The sequence below is a fragment of the Coenobita brevimanus genome, chromosome 5, assembly GCF_032717465.1.
Source record: "Coenobita brevimanus isolate Jiangsu-jjx chromosome 5, ASM3271746v2, whole genome shotgun sequence".
Classification (NCBI taxonomy): domain Eukaryota; kingdom Metazoa; phylum Arthropoda; class Malacostraca; order Decapoda; family Coenobitidae; genus Coenobita; species Coenobita brevimanus.
Window position 1 is genome coordinate 11,017,006 of NC_136958.1, and position 26,824 is coordinate 11,043,829.

Here is a 26,824-nt window from a genome sequence, read left to right on the forward strand (position 1 = left end):
ACTCATCCCACACCAAGCATACCGCACCCCTTCCTCCTCAGACATCACATTCTGTTCGCCTACACTCGCACTCAACACTTCCTGGCGAACGGAATCCAAACTCGTCACGGATCATCTCCCCATCATTACCACCACAGAAACACATTCCAAATCAAAGCGATCACGTCTCACATACGCGAACCACAAGAATGCAGAATAGATAAAATTAGCTGAAGAAACAAACTACATTTCAGCACATTAAGTAATACACCCGTCACCAACATTAACAGGTATTTTACGAAGTTCAACAATGTCATACACAATGCAGACAAAAGCCGAATTCCACGAGGCAACAGCAGACATTCCAACCCAGACTTTACATTGGAGGCTACCAGCCTCATAAGACAACGCGACTGACTTAAACAAAACTCCCCTCTCCCACACACACATATACAAGACACCATCACAAGGCTTCAATAACTAAACAGTGAAATCAACAACAAATTTAGTACAAAGAAAATGGAAAACTGGAAGGCCTTTGAAGCAACACTTAGTCACTCCACAGACCCCTCTCGGCTTTACGAAATATTTAACAGTATCACTAAATCACAAACATGCAAGACCCACGCCGCCATTACCTCCAGTGCACCCAACACATCCTTTCCTACAAAGAACAAGCAAACCTATTTGTAAACTACTAGGCAAAAGGAGTCACTACATCAATTCGCACTGAGTCTGAAAAACAACCCTTTCAACATAAGCAGTCCTTTCCACTCGACCACAGTGTTCCAGGACATACACGTCACATTATCAAGCAAACGAAAATCTCTAGAAGTCCCAGGGACGGATGGCATCAGCAAACTGCAGCTGAAACATTTAGGACCACAACGCATCCAGGCTATCACAGCAGCTACTCATACGCACATTTTAGCATTCCCAGTACTTGGAAACCTGGAACAATGATCACTATACTCAAACCAAAGGCCCAACACTCCATTCTTAAACCCTACTTAGCACACCATCCAAAATAACTATACGCTTGTTCTCAACAAAGTTACTCCCCATGTTCCTCTTGCTCCTTCGCACCATGGATTCAGAGCACTGCACTAAACAAACACTTTACTGGCTAATATCAAACAACAAAAATTATTTAGCATCAATTCTGCGGCACCCGTACAACGCACACGTCTGACAATAACAGATAACAGTAAAGCCTTCCATGTTATCCCCCGAAGCAAGCTAATCACCAAGATATACAACACAATTACGGAGAACAGCACCAAATGCTGGTTTGCCAACTATTTGTCCTGTAGACAAAGCACATGTTACATTTCAGGGTAAGACATCAGGAACATGAAATTTCCTTCATGAAGTTCCACAGGACTCCTTCCTCTCACTACACACTTCAACATTATACATGCATGATATTCCCACACCCCATCCACCTACAAACACTGCCTCATATGCACATAGCATCACCATAACAACCACACACCACATTGCAGACATAGCCTGCACACTGCAACAGGACTATCTCAACACACTGCAGACTTGGGTCGAAGATAACAGGCTGACTATCGCCCCAGCAAAATACATCACCACACTCATCACCAGCAGTAGACATGAACATAAGTACTTCCCCAACATCACACTTAACATTGTACTGTACGTGCACCACACGCATCCTCCGCTTGGAGTGACATATGACGCCTTACTAACCTTCAAGGACCAAGTGCAAGACATCAAGAGGTAGTGCACTTCCAGACTCAGTGCATTCAGGGCTACTACAGGGCCAGACTATTGGCAAAAAAAAAAAAAAAAAAAAAAAAACTCTCCTTACTTGACAAGCAATTCATTAGATCAGTGGTGTCCTATGACTTCCTAGCATGGGCGTCCATCTTATCTAATACCCACTACAACACCTAGCAAACCATACAGAACAGTGCCCTACATATCACCACTGGCTGCGCCAAAACAATTTCCACAGCTTACTTACACTTAGAAACTATAGTCCTCCCTCTCATGGACTACCTTGATATGAGGAGTATATTCTTTGCAGCAGCCTGTGTCAGTACAGAACGTCCTTGTCATTACATAACATTGACACACAACACACCTGGACACGTAAAACGATCATCTCAAACGTTTTCAAACCTTTTACAACAATATCCCACCTCTAAACATTCCAGCACTAGCAGTGAAGAAACATCTACACTCTCACTTCAGTCGCAAGACAATACAACACCTCGATCAGAACACCATACTACAAGTCCCCCTCCTATCCACATATCGGAGGTGTCTATTAACAGAGATAATCGAGTCTCCCAGCTAGGCTTAGAGCAGGACATCACCTTGCCCTCCCCAGCTACCAGCTTAGATTTGGGATGGGTGGAATCATAGATGTCAGGTACCCAGCTTATAGAATAATCATTCATTCATTAATCATCTAATTCAGTGTTGCCCCATGAGGGGCGTAGGAGCCCGGGGCTAGGCAATTTGGTCCTGACATCTAGATGAGAGTGACCAGCTTCATTCATCCCTGTGTGGCAGTACATGAGCTGTAAAGCCCAACCATCCCTTGGATAAAAACCTACACCGGCTCAGTCCGATTGGAGTGCCTTAATTACCCACTAAACCACATGGTGCCATAATTTGATTATATGGTTACTACCCAGTGTAGTGAATGGTTTCCTGATGTACAGAAAACCATTTGGCGTGTCACTCAGTGTCGAGTCATCCGTAGACAGAAGAAAAGGGAAAGAATGGAGGAAAGAAAGACAGAGGAGGAAGGAAGGAAAGAAGAAGGGAAAAGAGGAAAGGGCAGGCATCCGGAAGCAGCACTGCATCGAGTAAGTGGATGGTGAGAAAACACATAATGGAACACAGAACAACACATGCCACACTAAGACGCGACACAGCACTAACGATGCAGGGACTCTATGGGACAACCTCATAAGGGACGGGTCTGTTCTGCCAAATGACCCGAGGTTGAACAACAACAACAGAGAGCTGAATCATACGTTTCGAGGAGAGGCGGATCTAAATTGAGAGTAATGAGACTTAAACTTCGGTCCCATGCTTGTGAGGGGGACCCTAGTAGATATCTTCGGACAATTCCATTTCTTCTTCTCATACTTTATTGTTAATTTATTTTTATGTACATATATGAATGGAAGATACAATGGCAACAATATAGTGGGTTTTGCTTTTATCATGTTATATGAAAACTGCCTGGACAACTTTTTCGTATGTTCTATAACATTATGACATGGCAGTAGCTTACTGGAGAATGTATATGTAAGAGGTGGCGACCATCATCCACCTACTTGATGTAGTACTGCCTTCTTCTTCCTTCACCTTTATCGTTCTTTTTCTGTGTTTGACCCCCTCTCTTCCTATTTCTCCCATCTTTCCTGTCACTTTTAGTTACTCTTCTTTCCTTCTCAGGTGGCTTTACATTGAGTGCCAAGCGTAATGGTTTCCTGTAAGCCAGGGAACCATTTACAATGCTGGGTGGTAACCATATAACCAACCCGTACGTGTTTCCTACGCGTCAACAAGTGGGTTGGGGGAGGGTCAGTGCCACTCCTTGTAAAACAATTAACTCAAAGACAAACGGCCACCCGTTACGGGATTATGGCGCCTGGCTACAGATAGAAAGATTGATTTATGTATACATTCTCTCTCTCTCTCTCTCTCTCTCTCTCTCTGTACGTATGTATGTGTCTGTATGTATGTGTGTGTGTGTGTGTGTGTGTGTGTGTGTGTGTGTGTGTGTGTGTGTGTGTGTGTGTGTGTGTGTGTGTGTGTGTGTGTGTATTTACCTGTTAGTGTTCTACAGCATTTAAGCTAAGCTCATGTTGTCCTGCCTCCAATGGTATAATTAACCAATTTTGCTTTAAAAGTATGGGTATTCATTACGCAAACCACATTTTCATCCAAATTATTCCATTTGGTTATACTTCTGTTTGTAAAGCTGTTTTTTTCTTGCACCACCCAGTTAAGTTGGTATCTTTAATATAAAAAATGTCCTCTCGTTCTCCCCTCATCCCTTATATAATATTCTCGATCAAAGTCCTCTGTATCATGTATACACTTATACATAATTATCATATCTCCTCTTTCTCCTCTTTCCTGTAATGTAGTCAGTTTCAACCTTTCCAGTCTCTCTTCATACTGCAAATTCCTTAGGCTTGGTATTATATTTTTAATCGCTCTTTGCACCTTTTCTAATTTGTTTATATGTTTATTTGAGTTGGGAGACCACACCACAGCAATAAATTTCTGTTATGGTCTTACCCCTGTTATTATCAATTTACCTAGCTGTTCTTCACTCATGTTATTAAATGCAGTCTAATGTTCATCAATAAACTGAATGCTCCACTGGCCATCTTATTTATATGCTTCTCTCGTGATAATTCCTGCTGTATTATTACACCGATATCTTTCTCCTGAGTGGCTTTGTTGATAGCTTCGTTTCCCATTATGTAATTCCAATTTGGTCTTCCCATACTTATGTCCATCTCAGTTATATTACACTTAAGTGTGTGTGTGTGTGTGTGTGTGTGTGTGTGTGTGTGTGTGTGTGTGTGTGTGTGTGTGTGTGTTCTTACCTGATTGTTCTTACCTAACTGTATCTTGACAGGAATGAGTCAAGCTCGTACTGTCCCATGTATTAAACTGTTTTTATCATACATATCCTTAAATTTATTAATAGTTTTGACACACACTATTTCATTCAGTAGTGCATTCCACCGATCAGTTGCCCTATTTGGGAAACTGAATTTCCTTACGTCTTTGTCACTTCTCTTTATATGCAATTTTTTGCAGTGCCCTCTTGCTGATGCCTGCCAATAGGTTATGCTCGTGTACTTATTGATGTCTGTGTCCTCTTTCCCTGAGATGCATTTGTATAGCGTAATCATGTCTCTTTTCCTTCACTTTTGTAATGCTGGTAAGTTCAGTTTTTCTAGTCTTTCTTCATAGCATAGATTCTTTAAGCCTCGTACCCATCTTGTAGCAGCATTTTGTACTTTTTCAATTTTATCTACGTGTTTTTTGAGATGATGATTCCAGACCACTGATGCATATTCCGGGGATGGTCTGATGAATGATGTTATTATCTTTCTCAGCATGTCTTCTTACTTATATGTGAATCCTATTTTCATATTAGCAAGCAGTGTGTGCATGTTTCGTACCACCTCATTTATGTGGTCAGCTGGAGATAGTTCGTTATTGATAATTAATCACTCCTAGGTCCTTCTCCTTTTCTGATATGTGTAAGATTGAACTTCCTAGCTTATAATCCCAATCTGGTCTATTTCCACTTTTACCAGACGTAATTACGTGACATTTGTCCACACTGAATTCCATTTGCCATCTATTGCAGCACTCATGAAGCTTATTTAATTCTTCATGTAGCTCTCTACAAGAGTCTGTGTTTGTAATTCTCCTTTGTATTTTTGCATCACCAGCAAGTATATTCAGATAGCTTCTATTTCCAATGCTCCTGTCTATGTCATCTATATACAGTATACTCATAATTGGTGCTAGCACTGAGCCCTCTGCGTGTGTGTGGGGGGGGAGGGGGTTAATAGGGCCTCTAAGTTGATCAGCCTCAGGCCCCAAGTGCTCTTAGTCCCCACCTTGTTTAAAGGCTTGAGCATTTAGTAATATTACCTACATCATTATATGCAACACATTCACATTCACTTGGAGAGGAAGAGAGTAAATTCGAGAGCACGCTATAATGATCCGAATTGATAAGCGCGTCCCATCAGTTGTCTCGGCATGTTCCTCTCAGACTGTGCTATGTGAGGCCTGAGGAAGTGAATATTAGATTTTGAGCTGGTCAACTACTCCAGGTGTCAGGAATAAGTGAGAAAGAGATTCTGGTGTCAGATGGAGATCTGAACTGACATGTAATGTAGGTGAATAAATTCATGAGTATGAGTTATATATGGTGGCATGGGATACGGCATTATGTATGTTGAAGGTGTGAGAATAGTTGACGTCAGTGATACATTGATTTTGATTGTATGCATCACAATGATTACAAAGAGAGTGGGCTGATTAAGAGTAAGTTGTGGGGTATTCGTAAATCCAGCAGGGGAATGGTAGGTATGAGAATATAGAAAGCAGGGGAACAGTAGGTATGAGAAAATAGAGTACAGCAATAAATAGCGAATAGACTACTTTTTGTTGATAAATTTCTGGTATGGTTTCTCTTTTTACTAGTTTCCCGCCGAGACTTTCAATTATTAACCTACTGTAGTCAGGCAACAAAATACTGCTGAGTGTATTTTGAGTGTACCTAACAGGAAGGGCAGTTTAATAATCAAAGAATGCCCATATTACCATAGTACTGTGTGCATTAAAAGTTTTGATGGCAGGATCAAAAATTCATGATGCGAAGTGAAAATTAATGGCACTGAGACCAAATCACAACTAATTTTTTTTTCTGTTGATACTTTTTAGGTTCACCTACGCTCTGGCAAAAGGAGGATGCATGCACTTCACCTGCACGCAGTGTAAATACGAGTTCTGCTCAGGATGTGGCCAGCCCTTCAGACAGGGCAAAAAGTAAGTTGACCATTGTTCAGGGAATATCAGTTAGTTTCAAAATTCTGCACACAGACTAATATTGTCACTGTTATGCATCGTGTTCAGAGTTCAACTTATTGAACACAGATCATGCGCATGGACTTAGTTTTTTTTGTTCAGGACCGGGCAAGAGCATGCAACAAAGGAATAGGGCTCAGACACAGGCTAACCAGTCTTACACGTATAATACCTTACAAAGATACAATGCAGAGCACAGTACATATAACACAATAAACACTAATTGACACATAAGTTGGAACACAGACTAGATCACAGACAGGTGCAGGTGGCAGCCAGGTGTGGGAGGTGGGCCATCTGGGGTGCGCTGTCGGGAGAGGCGCTTGTCTCGGGCTGCGTGGTAGGGTGTCCGGTGTGGGCTGTAGGGCGGCGTTGTGGGTGGCCCTCTCCTGGTGGGGCCCTTAGGCGTGTGGTGGCCCTTGGGACTGGGGCCAAACAGGGCTAGTAGGCGTACTGCTTAGCACCTGCCCTTGGAAGTGGTGGGAGCCCTGATGGAGGGTCTGGGCTGGTCCTGGCCCGGGGTCTTCAGGGCGCCCCTCAAGGATCAAGGGCTGCGGTCTCGTCGGGAAGGGGAGGCCGTCAGGGCCTGCCTGTGGCCAAATGCTCCCAGGGAGTCCAACAGCAGCTGGGGGCGTTGAGGGCTCGGCTGCAGGGACAGGACGCCTAGGCTCATGACGGGTCCACTCCAAACGTCCTCCAACCGAAACTCTGTAGCGGAGCAATCTCTACCCCTAGTGGTGTGGGGGGAGCATGAGAGGCGTCTCGCTCGGTCTCTGGAGAGGCAGGCCGAGCCAGGGACGCTGCCCTTGGTGGGAGCCTCTAGGGTAGTGGAAGAGGGAAGATTGGAGGTCGTTCCCTCATCTTGGCAAGTCTGGTGGACGTTGCCAAAACTCCAGTCTGGGGCAGTGGAAGGAGATCCTCCGCCTGGCAAGTCCGGTGCATGTTACCGTGCCCCTGCTCCCATAGGTGGGTAGCAGAAGAGGGAGATCCAGTGAACGCTTCCTCTACAGCAAGTCCGGTGGACGTTACTGTGCTGCTGCTCCCCTTCGGATGTGTAGGCCTGGGGAGACTGGTGGTCGTTCCTCCTCTAGTGGCAAGTCTGGTGGACGTTACCGAGGGCCTGCATGGGACTGTATAAGAAAAAGTCCCACTCCGAGTCTGGTGAGTGCTGTCCTGGTTGGAGGGTAATGCAGTGGGACGATGCATTCCTTGCTGGCCTTGCTGGGTGGAAGAGGGGCATATGGTAGCGGGGGACGTGGGCCTGTGTGGCTCAGGGCCCTTATGTGCCTCCCCGTGGCCTCCTCTTTGGGTGGGTGTCTCGCCCTCCCTGGGGTCTCCTCCTCGGGCGGGTATTTCAGTCACGTTCATGGTATGAGTTTGTGTGTAGACATAATGCACCAGAATTTGAGAATCTGAATATTGTATGAACAGTATCAGTCCATATAAGGTCCACTGCAAGGCTGGATGTTATCCTCAGGGGTAGAGTGATAAAAATAATGAATAGATAAATAGAATTCCTTCCTTTCCTGCTGGGTTTATTCAGTCACAGACTTATTTCAGCAACCTGCCCGTAGAGATGGGATCCAGTAATGAAAAACGGGTTTGGTACGGTTCTGAAAATCTGGCTCGATTTTTTTTTTTTTTCAGAGGTTAGTCTGGTCCGGTTCCAAGCGTGCAAATCCTGGCAAAAATCGTTCCGATGGTCTGAATGAGAAAGTTAGTTGCTGTGAGATTTTGTCATGTTTTCTCAGTGAAATGGTTAAGGGAGTCAGGGACGTGAAATTAATTCTATCTATCTGTCTATAGCCCGACGCCCTAATCCCGCAAAGGGTGGCCGCAGACAAAACGCCTCCAAGTCGCTCTGTCACCCACCATTTGACTACCCTCCCCCCAACTCATTCCCCCCTCCCTCATATATCTCTCATCTCCATCCCTCCACCTCATCCTTGGTCTACCCTTCCCTCTCCCTCCCTCCACCTCACCTACATACACCTTCTTAGTCAGTCTTTCATTCTCCATTCTCTCCACATGTCCAAACCACCTCAGTGTATTTCTTCTAATCTTCTCAACCACATCCACATCCACACCACAACGTTCCTTCACTTCTTCATTCGTCAACCTATTCCTCCATGTCACTCCACATGCTCCTCTCAAGTAACTCATTTCCACTGCTCTCACTCTTGACTTGTTCCCCTCTTGCAAGGTCCACGCTTCGCTTCCCTACGTCAGGGTAGGGATCACAATACTATCATGCAGTGACTTCTTAACTTCCATACTCACCTCCTTATTTCTCATCACTGCTTTCAGTGAACCAACAACCCTCCTTCCCTGCTGTACCCTTTCACGCACTTCATCCCCTAAACTTCCATCCTTACTCATCATACTACCCAAGTACTTGAATGCACTCACATTCTCCATATCCTCACCATCCAACCTCACTGTACATTCTGAGACTTCATTCCTCTCAAACACCATAACTTTACTCCTGTTTACATTAACTTTCAGATTCCTCTTCCTACACGCTGTTCCAAACTCATTCACCAAACCTTGGAACTCCCATTCATCTTCACTCAACAATACTGTATCATCAGCAAACAGCAACACCGGAATCTTCCAAATCTCACCCTCAATCATTAGAGCCACCCCCACATCCACTGCCCTACCTTGCACCTCCTTTACAACCCCATCCATGTATATATTAAACAGCCATGGAGACATCACACAACCCTGTTTCAGTCCCACATTGAGATCAAAGAACTCACTCAGCTCGCCATCCACTTGCACCGTAGCCCTAGCTCCCTTGTACATACTCTTCACAGCACTCAACAATTTCCTCTCCACTCCATATATTCTTAACCCGTCACGTCCCGAGGTTTTCCGCACCTCCGACATCCCCCAGTCCCGAGGTATTTTCGATTTTTTTTTTTTTTGGCTAAAACCTTCGCTTTTGGTGAGAAACATTGAAAATTCATAGAGAAATCGCTCACCTGAGGTTTAAAGTGCCCAATCCAGGTAGGAGTTCCTCCTTACCTGAGTGGGTTTTCTAACATGCTGGCACCAAAGAAAACGAGTTCTATGGGAGGGTAACTATTTTATCCACTCATAAACGGTATTTATTTATTTACTTGGTACGAATGTATATGTAGTATGACAGTATATTGGTTTTCAAGCAGTAATAAAGGCATTATAAGCATTGTTTCACTCACTAACTAATCACCATACCTGACCTATTTTTGCCACACTACCTGATCATTATTTCTGGCTGTTTCTTCTTCTAATGCTATGTAAACATTGTCCTCCACATTATCATCGATTGGGGAATCACTCTGGCCCTGAATAACTTTACTAGCCAGGTCACTGGTAACAGGTCCTTTGCCAAGACAATGGCGTGAGGGGGGGAGGGGGGAGGTTATGCAGTGTAAGGCATTGTCCCTGCTTGGTATCTTGTACAGGAATAGAGGAAGGTGTCCCGTGTATACATACGAAAAATCACGTGCGAAAATTGAAAATTGTGCAAATTAGCGACCTTGCAATTGCACGACGTACTGGTACGTCGCCGGGACTGGCAAATGCAAATCGTTGCAACGTATCCATACGTCGTCGGGACGGGGCGGGTTAATACCTTCCACATACCTTGCCTATCTATTCTGTCATAAGCTTTCTCCAAGTCCATGAAGGCAGCATACACTTTCTTTCCCTTCTCTAGATACTTCTCCACTAAACATCTTAGGACAAATATCTGATCTACACACCCTTTTCCCTTCCTAAATCCCCATGTTCTTCTCTAGCTCCTCTGTTATATGCCTAACCCTATCGGTTTTCAGCCCATAATCATTCCCGTGAATTTTATTATGTTCTACACACTCATCTCTTCAAGTTCATCAACATTTTCCTTATATACTTCAATCGCAAATTGGTTTTAAGGAAGATATAATAATAATTGGGTGTCCCCATCCTACCCTTCCCCTTCCAATCCAGCAAGGATGACTTGCTGACTCAACGAAATTCGGTTCAAACTGAGCTCTCGACGTCGGCGAGAAGCAAGCCAATCACAGCCGTCACCAGATCACCTACAGCCAAGCAGCGTTTGCGCTGCTCCCCCCAGTACCTCCATCTTTCATTTCAAAATCAGAGTAGATATGGCGGTCCTGTGCAGCAGGCGTCCCTCGGTTTCCGGCCGCTTTTTTCAAAAGTGCTTTGAAAACAACGATTCAAGCATTGAATTTCGTAGGTCCCACGGTGTTTTGCCCCTATATGTTCAGCCCGGGATTCACAAACGGCTGCTGGGCGACAGCGCCGCACGACGTCGTACGGGAGTCAACGATCACCCCTCAAGGGCGATTCACAAACGCTGTATTTGGCTCCCTTTCAAATCTCTTCCGTAGCGAGCAGGGATTTTTCTGGGGAAAATTTACTCAACCAATCAGCAGGCACCGATCTATCACGTGACTGAATTTAAACAGACCACACTCTCCCCCTTTCTCCTCTCTTCCCCCTCCTTCTCTCCCTCCCTCTCCCCACAAAACAAGTACATACTGTACACAAATACGTACATATGCATTTAAGCACATAATCACGTACGTATTTAAGGACAAATGTATCCCAAGGCAAAGGTATTTACGTACATATGATTATAAGTTCACGTACGTACGTACGTACGTGAATACTTATATAAGTACGTACTTATGTACATACGTCAACTCATGTAAGCACGCACTTACGTACGTGCGTGAATACTAACGTAAGTACGTACGTGAATAATTAGAGAAGTACGTACGTGAATACTAACGTATGTACGTACTTACGTACGTGAATACCTACGCAAGTACGTATCTATGTACGTACTTCCGTAAGCACGTACATTGGTGCGTACGTGCGTACGTACATGAATGAGTTAGTACATACATAGGTGCGTACGTAAATACGTGCATACGTGTGTACATAAGTACGTATACATGTACGTACGTAAGTACGTACGTGGGTGCATTCGTAGGCATGCACATACGTTCATACATAAACACATGCGTACGTAATTACGTACGTACATGCGTACGTACTTACGTACGTGAATACTTACTCAAGGACGTACGTATGTACGTACAGTACTTCCGTAAGCACGTACATACGGGCGTATGTAAGTACGTACATAGGTAAGTACGTGATTGCTTTAGTACGTACATAAGTGCGTATGTAAATACGTGCATGGGCGTGTACGTAGGTACGTATACAGGTGCATAGGTAGGCACGTACATACATCCAGATAAATATATGCGTATGTAATTACGTACGTGGATGTGTAAGTACGTACGTTGATCCAGACACGTGTACACAGGTGCGTATCTAAGTACTGTACGTACATAGGTACGTGTACATTCTCTCCATGTCGCACATCTCACAATTGTTTTGGTCGGGGGTCATGTAATCGATACAATGTGCTCTATTTCCGAATCACAATCCTGTAAGGGTGGTCTGAAGGACCCTTAGCGAAATGGAGACGCTACGACAAGAAATGGCGGCCGACACAGTTTGTGCATGCCTGTGTAACGCCGAAAGAGAGCGGCGCGACCGGTAAGTTAGGCGCCAAGAGCGTGCGATCGTTTGTGAATCTTGTCCATGTCTGACGAGTAAGGTAAGAAGATGTAAGGGTTGAATAGTAGGTTACTTTCAGTTTGGGTTAGGTTGGGTTAGGTTAGGTTTGGTTAGGTTAGGTTAGGTTTTAGGTTAGGTACGGTTCGGTTCGGTTAGGTTTTAGGTTAGGATAAGTTTGAGCTTCGTATTTTACCCAAGAAACCTAGGTTTTTCCGATGGATTTTGGTATGATTCATTCGATTTTCAGCTTCATTTCAGTCGGAAATTACCATTTTCTGTGTTTCTCCCCTCCCTAAAATCCCCGGTTCCCCAAAGATCCCCCATTGTTGCAGGGGGACGGGGGGGGGGTTATATCAAAATTTGGTGATTTCCGACAGAAATGATGCTAAAAATCGAATGAATCACATAAAAATCCATCAGAAAAGCCTAAGTTTCGCGGGAAAAAGCAGTATGGGCAGAAAACCTATATTTACCGAGTATTCTACCATATATTTTTCCAGTCACACTAAGAAGGCAAATACCCCTATGGTTACCACATACTTCCCTCTCCCCTTTTCCTTTGTATAAAGGAACAATTATACCTGATTTCCAGTTCTCTGGAACCCTTCCCTCTTCCCAAGCCAATCTACACAACTTCCACATCCACTACACAACAATCTCACCCCCATATCTCAGCATTTCACCACACACTCCATCAATTCCTGGGGCCTATCCCATCTTTATCTTCTTCATTGTTTCCACTACTTCCACCCTACTGATCTTTTCCTCCCTCCTCCCATCTCTTCTTCTCCCAGCCATTCCCCAATCACTTTTACTCACACTGCTTTCACTCTCTACATTCAACAAATCCTCAAAGTGTTCCTTCCATCTCTTCAATTTCTCTCTCTTCTCCACCAACAATCTATTATTTCTATCTTTCACTCTCCTACTATTTCCCCTTTCACACTACTTTACTTTCTTTACCTCCTTCCAAAACAATTTCTTACTCTTCCTCCATCTCACGCTCAGATTCCTCCCAAACTCTTCATCCACTTTCTTCCTACTCTCCTTCACCAGTCCCTTCACCTCCCTTCTCCTGGTCACATATACCTCGCTCTTCTCTCTCTCATCTCCCCTACCTCTACTTGCTAACCATTCACTATATGCCTTCTTCTTTTGGTCTACAGCTCGTTTCACCTCATCATTCCACCATGCTGTCCCTTGCACACCCTTGCATCTCCTCCTCACTCCACAAACCACCTCACACGCTGCACCTATCTCTTCCGTGAATATCTTACATGCGTCTTCCACCCCTTCCATCTGCTCTGACTCATACCTTCCTAATCTTTCTTTCACTATGCTCTTATACTCTGCCATTCTCTCACTATCTTGCAAGTTCTCCACTCTTCTCACAGGAGCTGTTTCCTCCTGTCTTCCCCTTAGTCTCTTCAACCATTTTCTTTGCAGCTTTACCTTGGCAATCACAAAGTGATGGTCCGAGACTCCATTCCCCCACCCTCCCCACACTTTTGCATCCAACACGTGTCTTCTCATTCGCTCATCCACACACACGTAGTCTATCATTGCCTTTCGTTCAACAAGTTCACCATCCATCCTCCACATTACTCTCCATGTATACCTGTGGATCATCTTATGCCGAAAGTAGGTGTTGGCTATTGCCAACCCCTTACCAGCACAGATGTCCACCAAAGCACTACCATTCCCATCTAGTTCAGCTGGCACACCCCACTGACCAACCACTCCATCCACTCATACATTCCCAACTTTGCCATTCATGTCTCCAATCAAAAGCACTCTCTCGCTCCTCTCAAATTTGTCCATACATGGTTCTACACTTACCCAAAACTCATCTTTCACTCTTGCCACTCGGTCCTCTGTCGGCGTATACGCACATACAATTGCCCACTCTTGTATACCTACTTTCATCCTCACCCACACAATCCTTGCACCCACTGTTCCATACTCTCTTATATTCTCCTTCCACTTCTTGCATATCATTAGACATACTCCCTCTCTTGCCCTCTCATTCTCATTAACTCCCGCACATATACCTAAACCATATTCCCATTCTCACACCCTTTCACCATGCCATTTAGTTTCAGTCAATCCACATATATCCATTCTTGCATCTTCAGGCACTTGAACAATCTCTCTCTCTTTAACTTCATCACTCACTCCTCTTACATTCCATGTCCCCATCCTCAGAATGTCCTTTGTCCGTTCCTTAGTCGTCAACGCTGGTCCGAGGCGCTTTATTCGCTTGTTTAGTTAGTTCTTTTTACGGGGTGGGGCACTAACCCACCACCAACCCTTTTAGTCGCCTCGTACGACAAGCAGGGATACTGGGGGAGTATTCTTGGAATTCCCCTACCCCCAGGGGGTAAAAGGGATTAATCCCCGAGATAGACCTCATCAGATCATATAACTCTGCTAGGGTAGGAGAACGCTATAGTAGCCGCAGCGAGAAATGAACGCTGTGGTGGGGCAGCCGGTCATCCGGGGATTCCCCCACTGTAGCCATATCCACATGTCACCGACCATAGAGGTAGGATGTCACCGACCATCGGCCACCGCTGCAGCCCCGCTCCATGATCCTTACCCTGTGTCTCTGGCTTTCTCTTTCTCTCTCAGTTTCTATATAAACTGCTGTATTTCCGAAACTAATTATGAAATTATTATGACTTTTGTTCCACACCACCACTGAGGTAAAAATCAAGGAGAGTTTTCTGTATAAAGGTTTCCCCCCCCTTGTCTGAGGGCAGGTCAGTTCTGGCGAGTGTATAATTATAGGTCAGGCGGAGGTATCGGCAAGGCCGCACTCCCCCGCTCATATGCCACATTTAGGAGGGGGGGGAAACCTTTACACACAAAACTCTCCTTGATTTTTACCTCAAAGGTGGTGTGGAACAAAAGTCATAATAATTTCATAATTAGTTTCGGAAATACACCAGTTTATATAGAAACCGAGAGAGAAAGAGAAAGCCAGAGACACAGGGTAAGGATCATGGAGCGGGGCTGCAGCGGTGGCCGATGGTCGGTGACATGTGGATATGGCTACAGTGGGGGAATCCCAGGTCATCCCGCCTGCCCCACCACAGCGTTCATTTCTCGCTGCGGCTACTATACCCCTCCCAGCACAGCAACCACCGGGCGGGGCGCGAACTCACAACCTCACGATTACGAGCCCGACACCCTACCACCGAGGTATCGCGCTCGAAAAAAAAATAATAATAATAATAATCCATTAATATTCTCTTGATCCAGTTCCAGTCCAGTAAGTTAATTTTGGCAGATTTTGTTCTGATAATTCAATGCAGTTCAAGCTCTACTAGTTCTGTTGTTCAAGTAAGGCTTGCGGACCCTCCAAAGAAGTAACCCCTAAGATATTATGGTGAAGAAACCGATAGTACTTCTTTGACTTTCGCTGGAATGATTATGGTTTCCCAGGCTGAGAGCCATCTGAGTGTGCTGAGGTATTACAGAGATCCTCTGAAGAATGGATGCACAATTTCCTTTTGTTTATTCACTGACTATCATCCCAAACCCTTGTTTTAATAATGATTGCTTTAATGATGTCCACAACAAGAAAGTTGCGCCAACTTAACCTAATTCACATGCGCTCTGTCACTGCCTGGAAGCGTGCTTTATCCGTGTTTATTCCTGCCAAAAACAAGTACATATACAGTACAGTTAACCTTAATAAAAACTCATCTCATTCCTTCTGGCACTGTACCCAAAACCTCGCCTGAAACTGTAATTCCTCTTTTCCTTCTTGTTTCCATTCAGATGGTTGTGTTCCTCCATTGATAATACAAAACCATTGCTCAGACGTTTGTTTCTGCTTCTGACATTCTGGTGCTGTGCATTAGGCTAATATCCTTCCCTTCTGACTTCCTCATGCCTAACATTAAAATTTTTTCCAAAGATTTATTTCCTGTCGTCACTGGCTTCAACACCAAAGGAATGTAGTAGTAGTAGTAGTAGTTGTTCCCTAGGCAGTCTGGCCGAACAGCCCCGAGTCCCTTAAAAAGACCATGGCCGAGACCGGGCTTTCCCACAGAGCTCTCAAAGAGTGTACTGTATGTTGTGTTGTTGGCGTACGTGACTGTGTGCAATGCAGTCTTCCATAATATGCTTAATAGTATGGCGTGCTGTGTTGCATCTTGGACAGGCATCAGCGACGGAGTCATCCAGCCTCTTCTGGTAGCTTAAGAGGGCTGGATGGTGCCCACATCTCAGCCTGGCCAGGTGGACCCTGTCCTCACGAGGGAGATAGGATTCAGAGGGGTGGATGTCAGGAGGCCGTGCATGCAGCTGTGTGTTGTCTTTAAGTGACTGAATGGAGCGGCGAGTGATCTGAGTGTGGATATACTTCTGGAAGCTGGTCTGAGGTGGGCGAGGGGGGAGAGATGACAGTATTTGGGTACGGTATCGTGTGCTGGGTGTTGTTTTGATGTTCCTTGGTGTGGGTGGATGTGCAGCCATGTCATATAGTAGATGTTGTGGGTTTGTGGAGGCTGCAGCAAGAAACTGGGTGCCTCTCATGTCTAGGTGATCCTTGACTTTGAGGACTTTGGTTTCTTGATGTAGATGGTCAGTGGGTGTAGTAGCTGTGCAGCCTGTGATTATTTTTAGGGCCTTGTTCTGTATGGTCTGTAGAGTGTTGTAGTGTGTTTTGGTGAGGATAGAAGCCCAGGCAGGGCTTGCATAATTCATCACTGAACGTATGTATTGTTTGTATGTTGTGGTGGTGGTTTCTTTGTTGTGTCCGAATGTTGTATGGGCAAGTGACCTCAAAGCATTGAGTCTTGGTGTTATTTTATTTTTAATGTTTGTGATGTGTTGTTTAAATGACATTGATGTATTGTATGTTACACCAAGGATTTTGTGTGTGTGTGTGTGTGTGTGTGTGGTAGGGGGGTGTTGTATATGGTGAGGTGTGGGATGTGACTGTGTCCTGCTGTCTAGTTTGTGAGAAGGGTCACTGTAGATTTGGCTGGGGCTATTTTGAGCCTGTTTGTGGTGAACCATTCGTGTAGCGTGTTGAGGTAAGGTTGAATGATGTGTGCAGCTGTGTTTGCGTTTTAGTGCGTACATGTAAGTGTTATATCATCTGCATAGGAAGCTATGTGTATCTGTGGTGTGTGGGGTGTGGGTATGTCGTGCATGTATAGGTTAAAGAGAGTAGGGGACAAAACAGATCCTTGGGGGACGCCGTTTATGAAGTTTCTGATGTTAGAAGATTGACCGGCAAATGTTACATGTGCACATCTGCCTGCTAAGTAGTTTGCCAGCCATCTTTTTGTGTTATTGTGCATGTTTGTGTTGAGTATTTTGTTTGTGACGTTGTGGCGGGGGATGGCATCAAAAGCTTTGCTAATGTCTAGTGTGATTAGGAGTGTTCTGTGTGGTGGCCTAGCTGAATTTATGCCATCGATAACTCTCTGTGTAAGGTCTGTAAGAAGGGTGTTTGTGGAGTATAGGGGCCTAAAGCCATGTTGTGACTGGGCTAGGGGAATGTGAGGTGTGACTAGTTGTAGTACCAGTCGTTCAGTGACTTTAGAGGGGGTGCAGAGGAGTGTGATGGGGCGGTGTGAGGAGGGTAACGTGGGATCTTTGTTGGTTTTAGGGATAGTGATGATAATGCCATGCTTCCAGATGTTGGGTATTATGTTGTGTGAGTAGCTTTAGCTTGATATGTTGGTGAGTGCTTGTATGCCTTGTGGTCCTAGGTGTTTAGGGTGAATGTTGCTTATGTTGTCTGGTCCACAGGCAGATGAGTGCTTGAGGTTGTTAATAATATGCTTCGTCTGGTTGTAAGTCAAAGGTGCATAGTCTGGGTCTGTGGAGAACTGTCTCTTACGTCGGATGATGCGTCGGTCTTCGGGTGGGGGGTTTAGATGGCTGACTTGTGAAAAGTGATTCATGTGAGTGTTTGCTTGTTGTTTGTTTGAGGGTATGGTGTCTGTTGTTGTGATGGCAGCGTGTGATTGTGTGGTGTTGCTGTTGGAAAGTGTGATGCTGTTTAGTGTTTTGTAGAGTTTGCTGTGGTTTGTTTTGTGGTCAAGTGTTTGGAGGTAATTTTTCCAGTTTAGTGTTTGCTGTTCTGATATTTTATTGTTTATTTGAGTGTTGAGTTCTTGTATTTTTTGTACGGTGTCTTGTGTATGGGATGTTGGGGAGTGTCGCAGTGTGTCCCGTTGTCTGATGAGGCCTTGAATTTCTGGTGTGAAGCTGGGGTTGTGTCTCTTTCTGTTGCCTCTAGGGATGTGTCTTTTGTCTGCGTTTTGTATAATTGTATTGAAAGTGTGCACAGCGGTGTTGATGTTTGTGATGGGTGTACTGTTTAGTGTTTCGAAATGTTGTTCTGTTTCAATTACAAAGGCCTCCCAGTTGGCTCTCTTATAATAAGGGTATGTGTGTTCGTGGCCAGCTGGGGTGATTCTGGTTTTGGTAATGATGATGACTGGGAGGTGATCAGAACCTAGGGTTTTGACCACTCTCCATGATGTAGTGGGGGAGAAGTTTGGGGAGCAGAAGGTGATGTCTGGAGATGATGGGAGGAAGAGGGCTTGGTGTGGGATATGGGTATGTTGGTCTCGATTGTTCAGTATGAAAATATGATCTGTCTGGGATTGTAGTACCAGCCCTCTGTCTGTGTCAGGGTTATTGACATGCCAGGCCGACGACTTGGCGTTGAAATCACCACCCAGGATGAAGTTGGGTATGTTAGTGATGTGGTGTATCTGTGGAGAGTAAATGTGTGGTACTGTGGGAGACGACTGGGGGGGAATGTACAGTATGTTAGCGAATGTTACGTGTGATTTGTTACCAGTGCGTATTTTAACTGATTGTATTTCTGTTGTGGTGTCATGTGGGGGGAGAAGTGATTTTGTGTGTGCACTGGCATCTGCAAAGTTGATGGATTTGTGTACCAGGGTGATGAGTCCACCGCCACCGCCGTCGGCCCGGTCTTGTCGAATGACTAAAGGAATGTAGTCATCATAGGGTCTCTCCTGTTGCTTTCAAGTACTATTTCTGTGCTATCACCCTTCCTAGGCAGACTCTTGTATTTTTCTTCAAACTCGCTCCTACTCTTGTTAAGCCTGCTCCGAAAAAGGGCGGTCGCTCTCAATACAGTGTTTTGGTGTACAGTTACCTTAATCTCATGTGCTTTAAAAGTCTTTTAATATGCCCTCATCAGGAGGATTTTAAAGCGTCTTTTTTTTTTTTTTTGTAGCATTACGTATCTTCAAGAGCTTTCCTAGAGTGTAACCCATATCTTTGATTTCTGAACTACCCTCTCATGGTATCCATACCTTTTATGCTTTCACCTAAAGTTTCCTATTTGGTCATTTTTTAGCTAGCCACGGTTGTAGATGACTAGGGGAGGGCGGTGATGGTTCGGACATTTTTTTTTTAAATATTTATAAAAATTCAGGTTTAAGCAGGAGTGTAATCTGGTTTAAGTTAAAATGTTGCCACATCATTTGGCTCTTTAGGTTGCTAATATGAAATTCTTAGCTCTTTTCAGCTTTAAGCTATAGTTAACGAAACACAAGTGACTAAATCGTCCGAACCATCCCTACCATTGGTGATGGTTCGGACAGTAGGGTGGGATGGTTCGGCCATATGTATTACTCAGCATATTCTTAAAATTATGTGAGTTATACTGGATAAAAACAAACATTTATTAATTCAAAGATATTTCATTTTCCTAAAGTACAATATTAAACTTCAGGATCCATTTGAACTACTTGATACTGTATCTGTAAAAAAAGATATATATATATATATATATATATATATATATATATATATATATATATATATATATATATATATATATATATATATATATATATATATATATAACTGAATTAACCTTCACCAGATTTAACAATAAATGACTTAACCTCTTACTTTCTGCTACAAAATTATGCATAATTAGCCTTCTCTCTCTCTCTCTCTCACACACACACACACACACACACACACACACACACACACACACACTCTCTTACTATCTCTCTCTCTCTCTCTCTCTCTCTGGAATATATACTTCACTTTTCACTTTCTAGGCCTTATTTCAGACGGACTAACTTAAGACTTTTAATGCATATTGCAGCCTGCAAAACTGAAATAGAAGTTGTAATACCCCTTCCTTCTTTTAACACTTTGGGGAATAGGTTAAACAAACAAAACTATTAATATATATTCCCTGATAACTATTAAGAATGGTGTTTCACTGTGTATTCAAATATAAATGATCAGAAGTAGCGTTATCATTTGATAAGGTCATGATTTTGTAGTAGTGGCGGGATAGTTAGGACTGTCCGAATCATCCCCTTCCTCAACTGTCCGAATCATCCCGAATCTATGTAATTAATTGACGGGCACTCTCAAGTTTCACCCAACAGAGTTTAACATTCGTTTTTCATAGCAATATGTTCTACATACAACACAGATTCACCCTGATAATGCACAGTTCGATGCTTGGTATATTCATAAAGGTAGAGCTTACGATATACACTCAAGTTATTACATAGGAGATGCAGAAAAACATAAAATCTGACCTGCATCAAATAATGAGGGGTTTCTAGCTTGGAGGTTCTGTGTGGTCGAAGTAAACAAACTCTCCCACTTTCACACAAGATCACACGGCCCTAGGTCCCATACGTTTCTCATGGATTGCACTGTCCGAACCATCCCACTGTCCGAACCATCACCTCCTTCCCCTACTATTCTTCCAGAGTTATCAAAAGTGTCATTCCTCAGGTATCTGTTCCTTTACCATGTGTCTTCTGTCTGTTTATAAAGGACCTTATCTCTGCAATTGACCTCAGAAATGAGTTTCTCAGTCATTTGTTGAAAATAATCTGGCAGGCTGTAGCCGCAGCGAGAAATGAACGCTGTGGTGGGGCAGCCGGTCATCCGGGGATTCCCCCACTGTAGCCATATCCTCATGTCACCGACCATAGAGGTAGGATGTCACCGACCATCGGCCACCGCTGCAGCCCCGCTCCATGATCCTTACCCTGTGTCTCTGGCTTTCTCTTTCTCTCTCGGTTTCTATATAAACTGCTGTATTTCCGAAACTAATTATGAAATTATTATGACTTTTGTTCCACACCACCTTTGAGGTAAAAATCAAGGAGAGTTTTCTGTATAAAGGTTTCCCCCCCCTTGTCTGAGGGCAGGTCAGTTCTGGCGAGTGTATAATTATAGGTCAGGCGGAGGTATCGGCAAGGCCGCACTCCCCCGCTCAGATGCCACATTTAGGAGGGGGGGGAAACCTTTATACAGAAAACTCTCCTTGATTTTTACCTCAAAGGTGGTGTGGAACAAAAGTCATAATAATTTCATAATTAGTTTCGGAAATACAGCAGTTTATATAGAAACCGAGAGAGAAAGAGAAAGCCAGAGACACAGGGTAAGGATCATGGAGCGGGGCTGCAGCGGTGGCCGATGGTCGGTGACATGTAAATATGGCTACAGTGGGGGAATCCCAGGTCATCCCGGCTGCCCCACCACAGCGTTCATTTCTCGCTGCGGCTACATAATATTTTTGAGCAGGAAGCTCCCGGTGTCGTATGCACGGAGTGACTTATGCTGGAAGTCACCGTTCCGCTCACTGCGCATGCGCCGAATGGCCGTTTGGCTGCTATTTTGAAAGTATCTGCATGTTATCCCAAATTTTATGCCATTTATCAACAACATTGTATGAAATACATGTGCCAGGAAGAAAGTTGGATGTCTCACCGACCTGTAGGTAACTATAGGTCGATATATATATATATATATGTATGATACAGGCAGATTATGAAATTGGTCATTTCGTAAATTAAGATTAGTTTAATTTAGGTTTATTTAGGTTAGGTTGATCTAGGATAAGGTTAGGTTAGGTTTGGTTAATTTAGGCTTAACAGAGAAGGGTACGGTAACTTCCAGCATAAAATCACTCCGTGCATATGACACCGGAATAATAACAACAAGTCATCATGGAGGATTCTGGCGTATTGCTTAATTGCTGCAGAGATCAACCTGCAGTGATTTTGAGATGCATATTTCCGTGAGTGATATATAAAACCTATCAACAAATTGTTGTATTGAGCAACAACAGCCAAGAACTGTGTCTATTAGTATGAGGCAACTGCCTTTTATTTTGCTAACTGTGGTGTGTCAGTTTGTAGGTTTAAGTTTGTTGGCCTACAGTATATTCAGTTTCGGATCAACAGTTGTTTTGAGTGCAGTGACGTATTCAAATGTGTGGCATGGGTTGACACTGAAACCCTATAGTCAAAGCCCCCTGATCTCTAAAATGCGCGTGCACAAAAAGATTATCCCTGAAAAAAAAAAATAAAAATAATAATAATAATAACTTCAAACTCGGCTTCCTCTAGCCGTGGCTTAATAAGCTGAGAGTCAGGTGATTTTATACGTCAAGTGGTATGGAGAGGGCAAAGGCCCCAGTTAGGTTTCTTCATACCCCTAATTAGGTGTCCACATGTACGTAGTGTCACGGCAAACAGTTCTGGCCGTTGGTTCCCTTAGCACTGGTCACCCCAGTGATTATATACCAGATTTTCAGGAAAATACTCCTCAGACCCCTCGAGGGATTCCCATACTGACCACCAATCTGTAACACCGTCTCGGTGACTTGATGTTTTTAAATTTTCACTTATCTTGTTACTCATTCTGCACAGCTAGAATGCCTTGCTGGTTGTGGAGGTCACGTGTCTGGGATGCAAGGCGATGAAATTTAATAAGGAGTACAAAAGAGTACGAAGGGAAACAAACAGCAACTGATCTGTTGGTCCTCTCGTGGCTGTTTGGTATAGGGAAGATTGTAACTAAAAAAACTCTTCTATCAGTTAAGAACAAAGGTATACCCGAGTATGAAGGGCACAAACATGGCTATACATGGTAGCAAGCACCCTCATCATGACACTGCCTCTGAGAATGGCTGCAGAGGAGGCAATAAGGGTGCAGGGTTCATCCTTCAGGAGTAATGTTGTTGACAATGCACATGTTGCTGCAGAGCCAGGGGCTTATATCATCCAGTTTTTGGACGGGACTCATGTGTTTTCTAACCCTAAGCACCTCACAGACGGTGTCAACTCGTTCCCTTTTGGTAAATACTGCATAGAGGGAGGTATTTGGCCATTGGCTGATTGGTCTGCTCTGCTGTATAAGATCCAAGACGGCAACCTGCCGAAGATGGCCTGACAGCCAGAATCTCTGACAACTTTAAGTACCGTACTGGGAAGGAATCCTGCCACTGGGCCCGCTCCCTGTTGATGTCTCCCTCAGGTTCAGAAAGAATGTGCAGGTCATTGAAACTAGACATCACAGTCCTCCAAGTCAAACTACATCCTGTGGGCAATGGTTAATTGGATTTGATGGAGGTCACCTACTCCTATGTACACCCCAGCCCTCAGGGCTCCATGCTCCACACTGGGTGAAGCCAAAGTACTGAAGCCTTCTTCCATCATGGTTATTGGACACCCGTGTCTCATTCCTAGTCAGTGAGTACGCACACCAACTGTTCAAGTGCTTTAACTACCTTCAGTGTGACCTCACACACGTGACTTGTCGCAATAATCCCCGGTGATCTGTGAATAGCTGTTACCCCCTTTTTTTTTGGGGGGGGGGGGTCTGACAAGAAGTCATGTACCTGGGACTAGTTGTTACATGTGTAGGGGAATGGGAACCACAAGGTAGTTTCTTTGCTCTGTCCTGTGTGCCGAGAGGCTTGTGACATTTTTGCAACCCTCCACAATGGTGGTGCAACTTCGGAGGAAGCCATCAAACAGCTTTGAACACTGCTCCCTACGGCCTGTCGCCCAGCAGTGCCTCCCAGGCTTGATCAGTCGATGCCTTCCCATGTTTCCCAGGAAGCCAGAGTCAGGGAAGATTTTAGTTACACCACCTGTGTTACCAACAGTCACTCTGTTCCTCTGGAAGGAGTGAACCAAAGGGACAGCTCTGGACTGGTTTGACTGTTGGAGTTTCCGATTACCCAACATCACAGGCTGAGGTCCTGGTCCATGTTGTTGACCCTGCCGTAACCAAGCCACCTCTCTACCGGCATTCACCTCGGTGCTACATTCGTCCACTCCGTTTCTGGCCTTTGAGGTAACCCAGCCAGTTCTGGGCATGAATTATCCTGACACTGCCTGCATTTCTCCACTGTTCTTTGCTTCAACTGCTGCCGCTCACAGTCAACCACCATTAGCCACCCGCGTCTCTTCTGCCTTTCCCAACCATTTTCATCACTCATGCAACATCTTGCCATCTTGCAGTAACTGTTCACATGCAGGATACATCTTTGGCTTTCTCTCAGAGGCTGTGGAACTTCATCAGCAAGACTCGTCTACCCCCATCATAATATTATGCTCTAACTTTTAACACAAGCCGCTGTCACTCTTGCTCTCAGCCTTATGCCAGGCTGACTTGCATTTTATGTTGTGAAACACATGGTCCTTGCTGCATAAGACCTAGGACCTTAAGGTTTTAATGGGTGACAAGGGTCTTAGTGTGGTGGGGGTTGTGAGACCTAGCTGCAGTCTGGTATTGGGCTTCACCTGGGAGGTTACTTGCTGTACAGTTTTAATCACACTCAGGGGAGGGGGGTGGTCTACCACTTGCTATGTGGGAGAACTCTCAGGGTGTGTGTTTAGCACCCACTATTCCCTGGTGGCGTGCTGGAGATGTTGGCAATCTGTGGGACCCTTTCCTCAGACTGGGTATCAGTTCTGTTAAGCTAAAACCCCTGCCGAGACATAACTCACAATAGGGTCATCCACTACATCCATCAGCTGCCAGCCCTATCCTTCTTCATGGGAGACCTCAGCACTCACCATGGTCACTGGAATCCTCTTCTCTATATTTTTTCAGAGCCCTTGGGTCCTCCTCATTCCAGGCTCTCCTAGACTCCTCCACATCAGCCTCCTCTCCCCCTCATGAGCTCTGATCCCCAAACTACGGGAGGTCTCACTCCTAGATCTCTGCCATGGTTGCACTGCCTTGCAGCACCCTAGGGTTGCTTTGAGTCTGCACATGAGTAGTGATTGCCTACCAGTGTTTTGCAGCTTTCCAGCCTTGTCTCCAAAGCTGGTGTCATCCTTGCTGGAAGCTCCAGGGAGACCTGTGGTCTATTTACTGCCGAGTTGTCTGCTTGCTTCTCAGGACTCAAGGGTTCTTGAGACATCTCTGTCAATGCATTTCCTAAACTTTTGGTTGAAGCTGGTGATCAAATCTTTCACTGGATTGCTCGCTGTTGGATGCAGCACTTCGGTGTTCCTTGGTGGTCTGATGTTTGTACAGCCACAGTCAAGGCTTGGGATGTTGGGAGTCGTCACCCCTGTCCTGCTCTTGGAAATCAGTATTGCTGCCATACTGCCGAGTATGTCTGAATTCTTATGTTGGGGAAGATGAAGGCCTGGTACAATACTCTGTCTGCATGAGCCTTTCCTTTGCCTCTCCCTCCTAATGCACTTGGAGGTTTTTTGAGGGCCATTGCTGGATGCCTAACCTCACACTGCTTCTCCTTAGGTCGTGAGGGTGTGAACCTCTCAGATAACTTTTCCAAGGCTGACTTCCTGGCATCAGTCTTCACTCCTAGTCTGGCACCCCATTCGCCCTGCTATTTCCCACCATATATGAGGAGCATGTTTGGCAATGTACTTTGTCTCCCCCCATTTCGGAACTACACTATCTATTCTTCACCAGTGAACTTACCGAAGTGCTGCCCACTCTCTGTCCCGGCAGGACAGTGGGCTGTCATCATGCTTCTCACATCCCACCAGCATGATTGCCTCCTTAACATTCTTAACCACAGCAAGAGACTGGGAGTGTTCCCTAAGGACTGCAAGATATTCATGCCACTGCCATTTCCCAAACATGGGTGAGACTCCATCCTTCAGTCTTTCTAAAGGCCCATTGTTCTTTTATCCTGTATGGAGAAACGAATTGAAAAGATTATGGCAAATCATCCCTCATGATGGCTAGAGTCTTGATCCCTTCTTCTGGAGGAATAGCGTGGGCTGTGTCTGTGCAGGGGTGCTTTGGACATCTTGTGCCAGCTAGAACACCTTGTACATTATACATATAGAAGAGGGCTGTTTATGTTTGCATTATTCATCAACTTAAAGGTAGATTTTGACTTTGCTCCTCATCCGAGCATTTCCCTCAAACTTTCCCATTTTGGGGTCTCTTGCTCACCTCCAACATGGCTTTTCGATGTCTTTACTGAACGCAGTTATGTTGTATCTGTTGATAAGGCTGTCTCAGATCGACATCCCATTTACTGGGAGGTGCTTCAAGGATTGGAGTTCAGCCTACTTCTGCTCAGCATCTTGATCTTGGATCTACCCCATACTGCTGATGTCCCCTTACACCGACAGTGTCAGTAATATCAGTCGATATGCCTCCCCCGAGGAGGCCCAATCATCAGCCTCCAGCTTTGAAGATTGGGTCTGCATGTGGGGCTAGGAAGTCAGCGTCCCCAAAGTGCCCTGATATGTTTCGTCCTGCATTGCCAAGTTTCCCCGATCAAGATTACCATCTGCATGGACAAGGTAGTCATCGTCAACGAGCACATTTTCCTCAGTATGCACCAGGATAGACCAAT

The 26,824-nt window shown here is 44.7% G+C and overlaps 1 protein-coding gene across 1 annotated transcript in view; it reads left to right on the forward strand.

Annotated features, from left to right (window-relative positions):
- Positions 1-26,824, forward strand: part of LUBEL (Linear Ubiquitin E3 ligase) — a 310,315-nt gene that overhangs the window by 263,365 nt on the left and 20,126 nt on the right. The window contains exon 33 of the mRNA XM_080270475.1: positions 6,457-6,561. Coding sequence (XP_080126601.1) covers positions 6,457-6,561 — 105 coding nt within the window. The remainder of the gene's footprint in view (positions 1-6,456; positions 6,562-26,824) is intronic.